The sequence below is a fragment of the Canis aureus genome, chromosome 5 (assembly GCF_053574225.1).
Source record: "Canis aureus isolate CA01 chromosome 5, VMU_Caureus_v.1.0, whole genome shotgun sequence".
Classification (NCBI taxonomy): Eukaryota; Metazoa; Chordata; class Mammalia; order Carnivora; family Canidae; genus Canis; species Canis aureus.
Genome location: NC_135615.1, coordinates 12,636,782 through 12,654,582, shown reverse-complemented (window position 1 = coordinate 12,654,582; position 17,801 = coordinate 12,636,782). Strand labels below are relative to the sequence as shown.

Genomic DNA, 17,801 nt, shown 5'->3' with positions numbered 1-17,801 from the left:
TTGGTTGGTTAGTTGGTTGTTTTCCCACTCCTGAGGTAATATAGGAAGGCTAGAAGCTGCTAAATTGCCTCTTTCCCTTTCTCCACCTGGAAAGCTGCTAGGACTGGAGTTAGGTATTTTTCTCTCTCCAGTTTGGTTAAACCCCAGTAAATTACAATCTCTTTAAGTAGTTTGTCTTGAGCCTTGAGCACAGGTCTTTCTAAGAACAGAATGGTTGGGGTGTATTTCCAATGGCAACTTTTCCCTTCATTTGCCAAAATTTTGAGGGAATTTTTTTTCTAATTTTCAATATGAGAAACTGGTGACATCCCCATAGGTCAAACTCACAAAAGTGTAGAGTCCCTTCAGAATGTTTAACCCTGGAATGCCTGGGTGGCTCAGCATTTGAGCATCTGCCTTCATCTCAGGGCATGATCCTGAGTCTGGGGTCCAGTCCTGCATCAGGCTCCCTGCATGGAGCCTGCTTCTCCTTTGGCCTATGTCTCTGCCTCTTTCTCTGTGTCTCCCATCAATAAATAAAGAAAAAGTCTTTAAAAAAAAAAAAAGAGTGTTTAACCCTGAAACTTGTCTATAGTGAGCCTTCAGCAATTCATCAGTTTCAGTCCACGTTTCCCTACCCTGCTGCTGGTTCCCACTGGCGTTTCTGTCCTGAGACTTCTGTCCCAGTAAGCGGTGATTCTTTGTATCTACCTATTATTCTTCTGAATTTTGGGGGTGGTATTCATGATAGCTGTTTGACATCAATTGTCGGATGGATCTAAGAATAGTTGTTGATTTTTAGCTCAGCTTTTTTCTTTTTAGAACTAGTATGATGATTTCTAATCTCTTCTTTATGCCATATGGAGGATTGGAAGCCTCTTATGTGTACAAGTAATGGGTTGTTTAATCTCTGTCTACAATTCTAATTCCAGATTTGTAGATGGCAGTCAATAGTCCTACTCTATGTTCAGCTGTGTACTAAGATCACATAACATATGTGAAAGCGCTAAATTTTCATTAATGTGGGTGTTATTTCTCTTTTATTAAATAATTTTAATGCCCATAAATTCTTCTTTTTGAAGGAAATTTCCCTTTTCATTACTCTTGATTTTTTTATTTTATAAATTTGAGTGTTTTCAAATGAAGTCAAGAGAAACTCTGCATTAAAAAGGATTGTGTAGCTCAGTTCGTTGTTTTACCCTATCAGTGGTGATTAAAGAAAAGACATCTAGCAGAATAGCCAGGAGTAACTGGGATCAAGCAAACCCAAGGTTTTATCTTTCTGATGCATTTCATGCACTAATTTCAATAACTTAAATATATAATGAAATGGATAAAGAGTTTCTGATATCTGGAAGTGTCCATTAGAAAACCCTAAATCAGTACCAGCCTACCTTCCATGTTGCAGGCACTTGGATTTTGTGGCTGGCTGGAGAGGAACTTTAGGATAATCTGCTAATTATGTTCTTTTACTTCTTCACCTGGAAAACCTACATTTGTGGGTATTGTTGATATAGCTGGTCTCTGGTTTTCATACTATTCTGTAATTTAAACATTAACTCATATTTTCTGTTACCTCATCGTATCTTTTATTGAATATCTTCCTCCAAAGGTGTGCTCATTCTAAATCAGTGTTGAAGAGTTTCCTCCTCAGAAAATGTAACATATATTTAATTGAATAGTATTATATTTGCACTTAGATGACATATCATTTTTTCTATGTTTTGATTTAGAAAGTTCTCTTCAAGTTTTCCCTGCCCTATGTCATAAGCAGTTACAATTATATCATTCTTGAATATAATAATCTTGATTTAATATCTAAACATTATATCATTTTTATTTATTCTTGAATCCATCTTGTTTTATAAAAATCATGATAAAATGATTGTTTTATAATATATAATGTTAAGTATTATTATGTTAATGGGTGTGTGTCCAACCACAACTTAGAATATCAGAATTGAAGTAGCCAAATTACTTATTCAGTGGCTGATTTTAGAGGCTATCTCAAATAATAAGTTATTATTGAAACATAAAATGGTTTTCAGTAAAATATGTGTAATAAAATATAATGAATAAATTAGAATTATTTAAGGAAATAAGCCATTTTACTTTTTCAAAGTAATAGATTTTTGAAAAATAAATGTTTTGCTGACAGTTATCACAGAAATTTCTCTGAATATAATGAATGTTGTTTTTATTGGAAAACAGAAATAAATAATATTAGCCTTTTTGGGTTTCTCATTGGCCATAAAAAAAACCCTAACATTATATGGAATCCTTAAATGATTCTCCTATTTTTACCATTGGCCATTGTAGCTACAGAAACACTGTACATAACATGCAATTATTCAATCTAATATGTTAGTAGCATTATAAATACATGTTACAATTGAAACAACCCTTGAGACTGTCAAAAAGTTTAATTGGAATTAATTAGTGAATTAGTGAAATTGATGAGAATTAATGTGGACTGTTGTATGGTGAAATAATGGGTAACATAGGTGAAGTCTATTAGACAGTTAATGCTCATAAAGGCACAGGGGGAGGGAGAACAGGCAGGGGATGTCATTATGGATTTAGGAGAAGCAGAGTAAAAGGAGAATGAAGGAAATGGAATTTGGCAATAGCAAGTAAGATTAACTGAAGATTAACATGATTGAAGCAGAGAGAAAAATGAAATGAAAAACAATAAAAATAGATAAATTAACAAAATACATTTACACTAGGGTTTTGAAAAAAGAAAGTATTGGGTTGTATTTTCATGTAATTTGTTTTTCGGAATTGGTTTTTCTGGAAAAAGAGTTCTAAATAAAGCCATCCCCTTTTAAATCTTTATGTTGTAAGCCAGGATTTATAAAGATAAAAAAGATAATTCAACTTAGGTTGACTTTATAAAGTTGTCCTGCTATCACATTTAATTGGAAGCTTCTTACCTTTTTAATTTTTTAAAAATGTAGGAATTTTGTATTAATTTGAGAAATAGGTACCCACCTGATCTTAGAGCTTTAAATCTTAGAGTGCTTATGTGTGAGACTGGAAATGCAGTTTTGAGCCAAAATCTCTTCATACTGAATCTTAGTTTATTTCATGTATTGAGGAATCAATATAAAAACTAATTTTTGCTTACAAAATGTGTGCTTTTCCATACCATTGATATTAAATCTCACTTTTCAGATTTCCAGATTGGGGCAAGTTTTTCTATTTTTCTTTTTCTGTGATCATCATATTGTGTTACTGATTTTTTTTTAATTTTTTTTTATTTATGATAGGCACACAGTGAGAGAGAGAAAGAGAGGCAGAGACACAGGCAGAGGGAGAAGCATGCTCCATGCACCGGGAGCCGGACGTGGGATTCGATCCCGGGTCTCCAGGATCACGCCCTGGGCCAAAGGCAGACGCTAAACCACTGCGCCACCCAGGGATCCCTTGTTACTGATTTTTAATCTTCCATTAATAGTTGGATTTCTGACTTAGATTTTTTATAATAGTGAATATTAATAGCATGCTAATTTCTGGCTCTACATAATTTGGTGGCTCTTGGAAAAATTTCTGGAATGCCAATATAGTATCATTACATGTAGCAGAATGAGGAGTAGTAATTTTCTCCTGATAGTATAAAATTTAGATACATTTTTTTAAAAATATTTTATTTATTTATTCATGAGAGACACAGAAAGAGAGAGGCAGAGATACAGGCAGAGGGAGAAGCAGGCTCAATGCCGGGGACCTGGTGTGGGACTGGATCCCAGGATTCCAGGACCACACCCTGAGCTAAAGGCAGATGTGCTTAACTGCTGAGCCACGCAGGTGTCCCTGGATAAACTTTTGTAGGATAAATTATCCTTAGATAAATTTAGATGCTGAGAAAAATGAGAAAATATAATTTTTTAGTAGGGAAGAATGTCATTGGGCGAAAACTGTTTCAATAGAAGAAAATTATTCATGGGTTTTCTTTTTTCTGAGTCATATTTTTCCCATGTAAAAAGAAAGAGTTGTGTAAGTGATTGCTAACATACATTACTATTCTAGGGAAATAATTTAGGTATAGAAAGGTAATATAGAAAAAATATATTTACAACCTTGTGTGTTTTTGTTGTTTAAAATACAGATTTTTTTTTGAAGAGCAGTGGGAAATGGCATTTTTAAAATTTGTTTTGAATTGTTTTTTACTGTTTAAAGATTACTGGAACTTGACCTGGTGGTTGGTTTCAAAGCTAACTTTATGGCTATTTCACTTTTATTTATTGAATCTGTTAGTCCTTATACTTAAAAAGTCTTGGATATTGATGTTAATTAATTCAGGAAGATTCCCCATTTGTTCAAATAGTAAATATGTCCTGTGCATTACTTTGGCTTTTGAAATGGCTTGTACATAGTCATGTTCACTTATTATAAATGTTCTCTTCTTTTAAAACAACCTTGGCAAAACATGGACAAAGTCCTTTAGCAATGAGAAATTCTAGTTTTATAGTTCTTCCAGCCTTTTAGAATCTTACGACAGTTACAGGTTTTGGCCTCGCCTACTATGATGCACAGAAATTGACATGAAAGGGAAGCCTGGGTGGCTTAGCAGTTTAGATCCTGCCTTTGGCCCTGGGCGTGATCCTGGATTCCTGGGATCGAGTCCCACTTCAGGCTCCCTGCATGGAGCCTGCTTCTCCCTCTCTGTCTGTGTCTCTGCCTCTTTCTTTCTGTGTCTCTCATGAATAAATATATAAAATCTTAAAAAAGTAAAAAAATAAAAATAAAAATAGACATGACAAAATCAAACAGAGGTCTGACTACTTAAAGAAAATATAACTCACTCTGTAACTCCAATTTGTACTGAAAAAAAGTATGATAGTCAGGGTGTCGTGCTGTCACATTGCCAGATTCCATTCTTTCATTAACAACCAGGATGCCCATATATCTCTAACATTCAAGCTGTAAAGAGTGGACTCCCCCCCCCCTTATTATTAGATATATACCATTGAGGAATCTGGACTAAACATCCTGGTGTGGTCAGTGATTGGAAACAAAAGAAGCGGTTGGCGGTATAGACATGTGCTTCTCTCCAGTAACAGTGCATTTAAAGTGGCATTTGAAGCTGATTTGGCTGGAAATGAGGACATCTTTATTGCCCTTGATGACATCACTTTCACCCCAGAATGTGTCTTTGGAGGTAAGTGATTCTTCAGTAGATGGGGTGTGCAAGTATTGTTTTTGCTATCCATATATAGAAGAATTGGGAATTCCTGATGAATAACATTTGTTTCCAGATACAATACTATGTATACACTGAAGGAAGAACAGTAGATGTTGCTTTCTGCCCATAAAGTTTTCATGTCCTCCAGGTAGCCAAATTGATTATGGTTCCTTACGAGATGTAGAGGAAAGTTTAGTTTCATTAAAAGAGCATTATTGTCTACTTTCTTTATTTCTAAAGGTTCACAATAACTGCACAAGGTAAGGATTCTTCTGATCACCTACCATCTTGCAAACTATCTTTTCCATCCATATTAGCTTTCTCCCATTTCCTAGGCCATCTCCCTTCTCCTCACTGTTTCTACTGTACAATCTAGAATTCTTAGTCAAAACAAGAATCTTATCAATAACTCTTTTTGTATGAAATCATCCCCTTAACTGAAATCTGAATGTCTGCTATTTATGATGCTTCCACTTCAGTGGCCATTTTAAAGTCTTCAGATTTTCAATGTTAAATAACAGAGCCATTCATTGTCTTTCTGGCTATTCTATGCCTCATTCAAAATTTTATTTTTACAGGGTTATTTAAAAGGTTCTTCTTTTTGAGGTGCCTGGCTAGCTCAGTTGTGAGTTCAAGCCCTATGTTGTAAGTTCAAACCCCATGCTGAGTGTAGAGATTACTTTAGAAAAATAGAAATTTAAAAAAAAATTTAAGTTTCTTCATTTTAACTCCCACATCTGGGTTCTTATCCTCCAAATGGTTTTTCTCTGAATGCTAAATTCTGGGCAATTTCAACTTCCAGGTCACTCAGCCTAGGTAAATTGTTGATGTCTTTAATTCTAGTCATCTTTATAAATATTCTTCTTCCATAACCCGCTCCCACACTAACATCCTGGATCTTATTATCCTGTCTGAAATTTTAGGGTTGAAAACCTCATCTAATCATTATATCCTCTACTTTCTGATTACTACTCTTAAACCTGTTTTCAAACATAATTAACAAGAAAAAATACAATTCTAGATTCTCAGTGCTTCCTACTTTCTTCCAGAAAATAGCTCCTTTATACTTTTTTCCTAATAATCTCAGATCTAATGATCTAGCATCTCAATTCCATTCTCAATCAGCAATTTGAGTTATTTTATGTACATTTTTTTATTTTTTAAAGATTTTAAAAATTTATTCATTTGAGAGAGAATGTGCATGTGCATGCACAAGTGAGGGGAGGGGCAGAGGAAGAGAGAGAAGCAGACTCCCAGCTGAATAGGGAGCCTGATGCAGGGCTTTATCCCAGGACTCCGGGATCATGACCTGAGCTGAAGGCAGATGCTTAACTGATTGTGCACCCAGGTGCCCCTGTATCCAATTTTTTAAAGATAAATTTGGGTTATAATTATGTACCAGGCATTGTGCTAAGCACTTCACATGTATTAACATATTTATTGATCAGACTAACTTCGTGTAATACATACAAGTATTCAGGTCATGTTCAGTCTTAATGGCCTTATCAGTCTTTGAAGTTGGGTTATTATAACCATTTGTATTTTCCAGGCTGCTGCTGGTCATGCTTATTGAGACCACAAAAAATTTTGGCTTATCATCTTATCTTATGGTCAAGGTTCCCATTCCCTGACACTGCTCTTCTACAACAATCTTCAAGTCTCCCAGCTGTTCCCTTCAACTTTCTTTACTCTGCCAATGTTCTTATATCTTTGAATAGAAGATAACTCCCTTTGGTTACAAATTCCCTCAATGTTTCTTTTCTACCTCTAAATGTACCTGTATCGACAACCAAAGTCTTTTTTGTCACTACCTGTCTTAGGGAAAACTCTGTCTTTCCAAGAGTAAATGCTCTTCGTCATTTCCATTCTTAGTTCCTTCCAGTCACTGTTCTATCAAAGTCTTCTCTGTCCTCTATCTCCAGTTTTTTTTTCCTTTCCCTACTTATTCTTAGCTCTTGCCACATGCATATAAACATACATACATATGTACATACACATACATACATATACATACATGAATTTCATATCACTTTCCACTAGTTTTGAGCTCTTCAAGAGCAAGAGGACTTGTCTGTTTCTTCTCCAGAGCCTAATTTAATACAAGGCCTAAGAAATCTGAGCTGTATAGTTACTATAATTCTAAATAATCATAATAACAGTAATAACTGATTGGGTTTCTAACATTTGCCTAAGTAGGTTATTAACCACCATGTTATAGAACAGATTCTATTTTTGTGGACAGTTAAAAAAACAAACGACAACAAACAGTAAGATCTTTCACATTAACCCATGTCTTCTTTCTGTGATTTCCTATAAAAGAAGCACCTCCAAACAAATGCCCATCCAAAATCCAGAACTTCTAGGTATAGTTTTTACAGGATTGCTTCATGGTTGATTCAGGCAGATGTTTTTAGAAAATCATCCATTAAACCGATATTTCTCAAACAGAGATGTGAGGACCTCAATAGTGACATGTCAGGAGCATGCAATACCACCAAATAAACTGCAATTCCATTTGACTTACTTGAAGATCTGGGGAGAGAAGTTCCATAAAGTATTACATGATATATATTGTAGACATATATTGAGTGATGGAGAGGTGACAGCTGGACTACAATTTGGAGATGCAAGTCTAAATCATGACTGTGTCACTAAATAATTATATAATTCTGAGAAAATCATTAAAACTCCTTAGACCATGTTTTGTCATCAGGGAAATGAAATAGATAATGTCTTAAGTCCCTTCCAAATCTTCCATTTTATGATTACATGCAGCTGGATTTGTACAGAGGATCAGGAAAGTAGAGGGAATAGCATAGAGAATGACAAAAAAAAAAAAAAAAAAAAAAAGGGGAGAGAGTCCATAGAGAAGGAGGGGGCAGGTAAGGGGCTACAGGAGTGAGGGCAGATAGGTTCAAGCAGAGGTGTCACTGCAGTTAGAGAAGACCTGTCACTCTTTGGTATGTTGGTAAACTTGAGCAGGCCTGCCCCTCATTCACTCAGTGTTGGTTGAGAATCTACAGTGTGCTGCACTGGATTTGGATTGCAAGGGCAGTTATGAATATAAGTTGTGTGGTTTTTTTTCATTTGTTTATTTTTTTACCTCTCCATTACCATACTCTAAACACACCTAAGGCAACAAATTCTATAGATTTTGCCTTCTTATTTTTTTCCCTTCCATTTTCTGCTCAAACTCTAGTTCAAGACTTCCTTATTACTCAGTAGGATCTCTGTAATGGCTGCATAACTGATTTATCTAATTTACTGACATGTATAGAAACACAATATTCATCTTCTAGTACCTGTTATAGAGTAAGTTCCAGAAAAGTGGATCTGGTATCTTTCTTACTCAACACAGTAACAAAAAGATTTTTACCTGTAAGCAACAGAATCTGACTTGCACTAACTTAAGTAGAAACTAAGTTTATTGAAAGGATTTTGGATAGGTCCAAAAATTAAATGTAATACTGAGAATCTAACTTGGAAAGACAAATGGGAAGCAAGTGAAATGAACTAAATCAGTGGGTAAGACTGGCTAATTTCATGGTCTTTGAATACTTGCTTTGGAAAATGGTCTATCTACTCCCCTGCCATCACTATGAATGGTCTCTAGTGGTCCCTGCACCACTCTGTCAGAAAAGAGCTGGTTAGAAGCGTCCCTGACCAAGCCCATGCTTCGGGGTCCCCTAAATTATACTCTCATATCTAATCTCCACATCATCCAGGTCTGCATGATGGCCAGTTTTCTCTTTAATCATAATCAAGCTTCAATACTCTGTAGTATATGGACCAAATTATAAAGCTAACCAAGAATAATAAATTATCTGTTTGTACTCTAATAGAGAGGAAATAAAAGGGGAAACTAATGAAAATACACAAATTCATAGAAGTTATAAAAGAGAAGAAAAATGCTTACAGGCTCTCAATTACCTACTAAATAAGTTTCTTATCGTTTAGTACAACTCTTATCTGTGTCTATGAAATAATCCCTTAAAATATGACCCTCCCCCCCCCCACCTCCTCTGTCCAGCTGTGCTCCATACTCTTCCACCTCCATGACTTTGGTCCCACCGCTTCTCTGGCTGGGAACGCTTTGCCCTTCACCTCCTCTTGTGTAAATGCTTTCCCACTTTCAAGGGCAGAGCAAAGCAGCCTTTGTCATGAATTTATCCTTAATACTTCCCCACAGGAAGCCAAACCTTGTGGCAGATTCTCTTAGCCTGAAATTTGTGACTCTCCTATTATGTATCTTATGGTATTTTGTGATTTGCATGGCTTATTTTCTGTCTTTTTTTGGGTCCCTCTGTGTTAAAAAAAAAAAAGTCACCGTTGTCATTATCCTGTTTTTGTGTGTGTGTGTGTGTGTGTTTTAATTTTAGTGAGAATGAGTGATCTTTAACTTTTAGGTTGATTGAGAAAAGCATAAAATAAATTTCAAGTCAGCATGTGATACAGAATAGATACTTATTTTTTTTTAAAAAGATTTTATTTATTTATTCATGACAGACACAGAGAGAGAGAGAGAGAGAAGCAGGCTCCATGCAGGGAGCCTGACGTGGGACTTGATCCCAGATCTCAACGATCACATCCTGGGCTGAAGGCAGCGCCAAACCACTGGGCCACCAGGGCTGCCCTGAGAATAGATACCTATTTTATATCAAAGTGATATACCAAGTATACATAAATTATTTAAAATGCAATTTTAATATATGGTTCATTTTTATAATTTTGATTCAGTTAGTAATTCATGAGCCTAATTTTATTTATTTTTTTAAAGATTTATTTATTTATTTATGATAGACAGAGAGAGAGAGAGGCAAAGACACAGGCAGAGGGAGAAGCAGGCTCCATGCCAGGAGCCCGACGCGGGACTCGATACCGCGTCTCCAGGATCGTGCCTTGGGCCAAAGGCAGGCACTAAACCGCTGAGCCACCCAGGGATGCCCTCATGAGCCTAATTTTAAAATGAATAGTGATGAATGTAAGAAAGCTGAAAGAAAATGATAATCAGTCAATTATAGTTCACTTATTGACTTCTAGAATATTGTTAGCCTTTAAGTCTATTATTGTGGGTCATGAAGTCCTCACCGTTTATCAAAAGATGGGACAATTTCTACTTGCTCTGGGAAGGGGCATTACATTTAAAGGAAGAACAAAACAAAATACAAGAACAAGAAAATGGCATTAAAAGCTAATACCAGACAGGCATATGTGAGCAGGACCCACACCCCCCCACCATGGTCTGCATTTGGAGAAACTTGCATATTATACTATGAGATGGTTCTTATTTGATTTTTTTGCTGATCATCAAGCTGGAAGGAATTTTGTTTAATTAGGGGGAAAAATCCAAATGAAAACCATGGAAGACTCAGTCCCAGTATGAACTATATGCCATTAGCCTGGCTGGATTTGACAAGTGCCTCTCTTTGAACTTGAAGATAAACCACAGGTTACTATTCTTCTTAAAGGTAAATGCTTTTATGTGAGCACTGATATTATCATATAAACATATATTTTTGTATGTATGACAAATATATACATAATATACACTTTAATGTCTAAGTAATATAATGTATACATAAAACAAAGCATGGTGTAGTGATATAGTACTTTCTCTAGCATGTAAAAACAATAGTCTTCTTCTAAATTCCTAATCATTTTTGGAAATTATCATAACCTTTGCTAAGACCTTTTTTTTTTTTTTTCACTCAGAAGTAGGGCCAACTGTTTACCAAGCCAAGTATGTCTGAGAGATTCTGGGAGCTTTGCATTGCCAAGGTCAATCTGGCTCTGTTTTGTTCTCTTGGGCTATTAGAGTCTACTTTTATTATGGTTTTCCTGATTCCCTGGAACACATATGTTGTTATTTGGAAAACATCCAGACTTTATGAAAACAAATTTGTTTGTTTGTTGCCTAAGAAATAGAAGAAGAAAGTGACACTACTTCACTAAAAAAAAAAAAAAAAAAAAAAATGTTTTAAGAAGAGTTTGTTTTTTTTTTTTTAAATTAAAATTCAAGTGGCTTTAACAATTCTGATAACGGTTTTTCTGATACCATCTTATTAGCATGTGACAGCACTTTACCCAGAAAGGACTGGTTACTCTTTCTGGAAATAGTTGGAAGTGGCAAAAATAGAAAACAACAAAAACACAACTTTCTTGGCTTCAGAAAGAATAAATTGATTTATATGTATGAGTTCTTTTTGCTAATACAAACTTGCTCAAAATAGAAAACATGAGGTTAGAGAAATAACTAAGTTTTGGTAAAAACAGGTATAAGGAGATGACGGGCTGGGTTGTTTCTGCCAGATAGAGTAAATGATTGATTAATGAGGAGGTCAGCATAAGTTCTAGAATATCCTCACCTTGCTATTTGCCTCGTCTGGTCTTTCTGATTGTAATACAATTAATGTAATATTAGCCATGCCTACTGAAGTATCCCATATGGGGCAAGATAACCCAATAAACTTCAAAGTAATCTTTTAATCATTTTATCAGAAAGGCAAAAATTAGTCTTAAAAATCATGTGTTTTTTAAAATAATAATTCAATCATATACAACACTCTGAACTTAGAGATAAAGCTACTCATTAATATTTCTCAAAAGTAAATAATGGTTAAACATAGCTATATTTATCTCTATCTCTACTGCTGATGCCCTATTAATTGGAAGTTATGGGATCACAGTCACTTTCTCGGGTTGGGTCATAGAAGTAGTCAAGACAACACAGCTGAGAGATCTCTGAAAGATCACCATAGAATTATATTTGATTCCTGAGTGGTCTTCTCTATCACTAGCCTCAGCAAATCATCCGTCTTTCCTTTGGCCTTCCTAAAACCTTTCGATTTCCTTCAGTTGTATATATTTCTGGTGTATGATGGAGAAATAGTTTCCCACTCTCCACCTCAAGTCTTCTACACTTAGACAAAAATTTAATAATTGATTGGTGTCAAGATACTCAACATTTCTGTAAGTAAAAGGTTTCCCACTCACAGGAATGAGAATGGCATTTTCTTTCCTGGTTCCTTCCGAGCCAGCAAAGAGTATGATACCATCTTATCTGAAAAATTCATTATTTTCCTCTTCAACTGTAGGTTTGATAGGGAGAAGAGAGGTGAGGCTGAGTCAGGCATCAGGACAATGGTACTTCATCATGCAAGGACAGTGGGCTTAATCCTGTAAGGTATTGAAGCATCATTTTTTAGCAGGAGTCCTCCTTTGGGAAATGTAAACTGGAAGCAATACGAAGCATGAATTTAAAAAGCTTATTTAATAATAATGGTCTTAAAATTAGAAGTCAAGAGTTCAGCATTTGGGGAATTTTTTTAACTGTTAAATAAAATTGCAGTTAATATGGGCCAGAGCTACCAAGTGAACAATAGCATTAAATTAGGTCAAATATATAACTTAGTCCAATATTGTGCATAATAGAAGCCACACCAGCATAGAAATATTCGACCAGGAACTGTTGTACCATCTGGAAACCATAAAATAGGAATGAGTTATCCACTAGGGTCTCTTTGGGTTCCAGGCCTCATGACAAGAAAGAAATGACCAAAAAACACTCTAACATTTTATATTTTTATATATGTTCCCACATTCACACACGTTTTAGATTATTTGGAGTTAGATGATGACAGAAAATTCTTCATTTATGCAATTTCAATCATTTACGTTGCTATCACTATTTTTTAGTTAGTAAAGAACTGACTATAATCGTGGCAAACGTCAATGTTGAATAAAAGTGATAACTCTTTGGGGGAAATATGTTCTGAAATATGTTCTGTTTCCTCAGCTCTTGATTTTCCCTAAGTATATTCTTGATTTTTTTTCAAGTGTGCAAGCTCCATGTGAGCTAGGGGAGAGCAGGTTCTCTGGCAGTAGGATGTTCACCCCTCCACCACAGCCTGTGTGCTCTCTCACTTATGTTGCCCATCATCCGCGCTCTTTCCATCACTTGTGAAGAGCTCCATGGTTTCAAACAGCGCACCAATGGGCACATGTGCACACATGCATGCTTACATATGATATTTGTACAAATGCACGTATACATATATAAAGGCATTATATGTATCTCTATATACATTTTTAATTCTTTCAGCTTTCTTCTATACTTATTTTAGTTTAGCCTTGAGTGGCTACAGCTCTTCACTTTGAAAATAATGATTATTTTCTGTTTGGCATCTGTTCTCAGGTTCTTATCAGCTTTTACACTGGATCCAACTTCTGGAAACTGTTAGATATCCTTTCCTTTTGTCTCTTTGGTCAGACATTTGGCTTTTCTCTTTCGTGTAGGCCTTCTGACAGCCAAATAAGCCCTCCTGACTCATCTATACTCTGCATGCTCCCCATACATCTCTGTTTGTACCACACTCTTCTGTTTTTCTTTAGTCCGAACAAAGGTCATCTTCCATCTTTCCAGGAATATTTAAGCTATTAGATATTAAAATTAAATAAGAAAATCACTATGATCCTCTTAGGGCTCCAAATTAGAGATAACTATTATTAATGAAAAAAGAAAAAAAATTTAAAAAATAAAACAAAGAAAGAAAAAAGAAATGAAAAAAAAAAAAGGGAGATCCCTGGGTGGCTCAGCGGTTTAGCACCTGCCTTCGGCCCAGGGTGTGATCCTGGAGTCCTGGGATCGAGTCCTACATTGGGCTCCCTGCGTGGAGCCTGCTTCTCCCTCTTCCTGTGTCTCTGCCTCTCTCTCTGCGTCTCTAATGAATAAATAAATAAAATATTTAAAGAAATGAAGATTTTTATACTCTGTGAATGATCCTTCAGGAAATATGAACAAAAATTATAGCTCAAAATATCCTCAAACCAAAAGTTCTGAAGAATTATGTGTGTGTATGTGCAATATTTTCCCCTCCTATAGTCTTAATTTTTTTGTGATCTTTTTAAGTATTGTTATTGAGATATGTGGCAGAGATAAACAATTACCAATTTATAACTGATGTATTTAACAGTGAGCGTTTTACCATTTATATCCTTAAGTACAGCAATATTTGGCAAGAGCTTAATTCCTGGTCTTTAAAACTGAAATTCCTTGTGTGTATATTTTTCCTTTCAAAATAGGCAATCAATTTTGCTTTCACTAAACATATTAATTATCAAGATAAAAATCCATCAGATTATCCTTGAGACTTTTAGGCTTTTATTGAACTTACATGAAAATCATAAGAATGTTTCACAGTGTTTCACTGTAAATTATTAGTATGAAATAATTTTTATTGGTATAAGAAAGATATTTCAGCTTCTTCCAAAACTGAGTGAACAAGGAACCAACATCTTGTAGGAGGACAAAGAAATACCCAAAATGTCAGGAACTGTAACTGTCTGCAGAGCACAGAATGAAATAGAAAGTGGTGTTCAGAGGAATGCCTTAGTTACTAGGAATAGGAAAATTAGTCAACAATGTCGGTTCCTAAACTTCTTTATCCCAGGTATTTTGTTTTTGGTTTTTTCCTCTTCCCTCTCCTGAGATTTACTGCAAAATAAAAAGGGAAGATGTATTCATATAGAGAGCATTGTTTTAAAAGCTCTTTACGTAAGATCCCATAAAACTTCTGAAGCAATTGGTAAAAACCCATAGTTTCTATATGAATGTGTGATAGCTTTAGTTGCTAAACTACAGATTTATTAAATATATAAGAAGTTTATCTTTTTAGAGAACTTTAGAGTTTCTATTTTTTCTGATCTACTCTATCTTGTGGCTTATTAAATAAATGGAAATTGTCAATTTGTCAGTGCATTCTTAGTTTTATCCATTTCGCTTATCTCACTGCCTACGATCAAGGAAAGATCAAGGAAAGTAAAACTACTATTTAAACCATTGATTTATTATTCATCAGTTTAAGAAATATTTGTTGAGCAACACTTCATGACAATTATTTGGACATTAAAATGTCACGGTATTTTCAAATGAAGTTTGAAACTTCTTCAACTCTGATTTGGAATGGCCAAATTCAATGTGAAATCACAACTCTGAGCAAAAAAAATGGATAAAGACATGACAAATATGCAGTTTTTGCAGTTGTAGTGATTCTGCTTTTTTTTTTTTTTTTTTTTTTGTGGTGGTGCCAGAAGAGCTTCAATTGTGGAATTTTCTGCTGGTTTCAGAATCACTTTTCTCAAAACAAACTTGAATACAAATTCCCTATACTCCCAAGCAGCATTTCTTACCTTATTTTCTGCTGAAGCATACAAAAACGAATGCTCATGTGCTTATCCACTCGTCATGCAATATAATACAGCAGTGACTTATGAACAATTTAAGATGCTTACTGTACATCCACACTTATTCTCCACTGGAGGAAGCGCACTTGGTGGGATATAGTGAGTGAATGTAGCTTTACTGTTGATACCGCCTTGAATTAGCTCTAATATATAGAGAACAAATCAGTTGCAAACTACAACATGAGATCTACTTCATTATTGATCCCAGTACACTTTAGACTTGTAATTCACTTGACGAACTTTCCCCTACAGTTATTATGAGATAGTATAGTAGTGTGTGTGCGTGTTTGTGTGTGTGTGTACGCGTACACGCATGCACAAAGCTTTCACACCAGCCTCTCATCTCCCTGCCCAGCGTCAGGTCTATGCAATACCTCTTATCAGATACAGCTTGAGAGATGTTGACTTAACAAGAAGTGACTTTAAGTTCAACAGTGAATCATTTTGTTAAAATGAGTGCACCATTTTTTTGGAGTGTCTTTTCTCCTGCTCCCATCCCTCTGTCACACTCTCCAAAATGTGAACAACCCTCTCTCTTACTTTATCTTTCTTTTTTTTCTATCCTGATGGTGCCCCTTGGGGCATATGGAAGTGACACCTGAATGTGCTCTTTTCAGCTTGGTTTCCTGGAGGTCTTAGTTTTGCTCTAATCACGTTCCTCTCTCCCACAAAATTACCCCCTCATGTAGGTACAGCAGCATGCATTTCCAATGCAGCATACCAAGGTTGGCACTGATAAGGCTCTATGCTCCTTGTGTGTCCACTGCGCTTTAGGTCCATTGGTTTTAAACAACCTGCCTAAGCAGCTCACTGGGGATGGTAAATAATGGGCCAGTGTGCTTGGCCTATGCACACTACATTTATCAAAGTATTGTGTACTCTTTTTTAAAGATTTTATTTATTTGAGAGAGAGAGAGCACACGGGGGAGATTCAGAGGGAGAGGACAAGCAGACTCCCCACTGAGGGTGGAGACCAATGTGTGGCTCGATCCACAACCCTGAGATCAGGACCTAAGCCGAAATCAAGAGTTGGACACTAAACTGACTGAGCCACTCAGGCACTCTTAAAGTATTGTGTACTTTAAATGTTGAAATTTAAAAGGGATTTGAAGAAACTAGAACATAGAGATTTCAGAAGAAAAACATCAAATAGGAGATACAGGCTAGAATACAGATTTTTTAAAAATATTTTATTCATTCATGAGAGACACAGAGAGAGAGGCAGAGACATAGGCAGAGGGAGAAGCAGACTCTGTGGGGAACCTGATGCGGGACTCGATCCCAGGACCCCAGGATCACGACCTGTGCCAAAGGCAGATGCTCAGCCACTGAGCCGCCCAGGTGTCCCTCAAGTACAGATTCTGAGGTATATTGTTGCTGCTTTTTCTTAGATGATGCCTTCTTGCTGTGTCCTCACAAGGTGGGAGGAGCAAGAGTTATTTTTATGTTCACGAGGGCTGATCACCTCATGAGCTAATCACCTCTACATATCATCGCATTTCAGCATATGAAATTTGGGAGGACACAGACATTTGGTCTATAGCACGACATATATCTACCATTGTAGTGTCATACAGAAGAATTTCCTAGCTCTAAAAATCCACTGTACCACACTCATTTTTTTTCTTTTTTTTAAGATTTTATTTATTTTTATTTATTTTTTTATTATTTTTTAAATAATAAATTTATTTTTTATTGGTGTTCAATTTGCCAACATACAGAATAACACCCAGTGCTCATCCCGTCAAGTGCCCCCCTCAGTGCCCGTCACCCATTCACCCCCACCTCCTGCCCTCCTCCCCTTCCACCACCCCTAGTTCCTTTCCCAGAGTTAGGAGTCTTTATGTTCTGTCTCCCTTTCTGATATTTCCTACCCATTTCTTCTCCCTTCCCTTCTATTCCCTTTCACTATTATTTATATTCCCCAAATGAATGAGAACATCATTTATCTCTTCTATTCCCCAACCCCTGGCAACTTCTGAGCATTTTACTGTCTGAGCACTTTACTGTCAAGCTAAGCACAGATATATTGTGTAGCAGAATACAGAATTTTCATCAGATAAAACAAGAGACTTAAGAGAAATGCTGGGCTTTATGGAGAAGTGCTTCTGGCTAAGAGCCTATTTAGACCCCCCTAGGGATGCAAGTTCATGTTCCTCTCACATCAGAAATACTTTAGCGAAAATTTAGGAAGTGATTCAGAGGAATTCAGTTTAAAACCGGATACGTTTTGGTGCTTGGAGTGTATCTGAGGCCAGGTTCCCAGGGAAGTGGACCTTGAGACACAGATTCCTTTGTAGAAAGCCGATTGGAAATTCTCCCAGCAGTAAGCCCCGTGGAGGAAGGGAGCAGGACTGGGCGGAGGGACGCTCAGGTGCGATGCAGGTGCCGT

The 17,801-nt window shown here is 36.1% G+C and overlaps 1 protein-coding gene across 1 annotated transcript in view; it reads left to right on the top strand.

Moving 5' to 3' along the window:
• Window positions 1-17,801, top strand: part of MALRD1 (MAM and LDL receptor class A domain containing 1) — a 759,283-nt gene that overhangs the window by 596,307 nt on the left and 145,175 nt on the right. Inside the window, 2 exon segments of the mRNA XM_077896425.1 lie at window positions 4,942-5,143; window positions 17,663-17,679. Of these exon segments, the coding sequence (XP_077752551.1) occupies window positions 4,942-5,143; window positions 17,663-17,679 (219 nt within the window).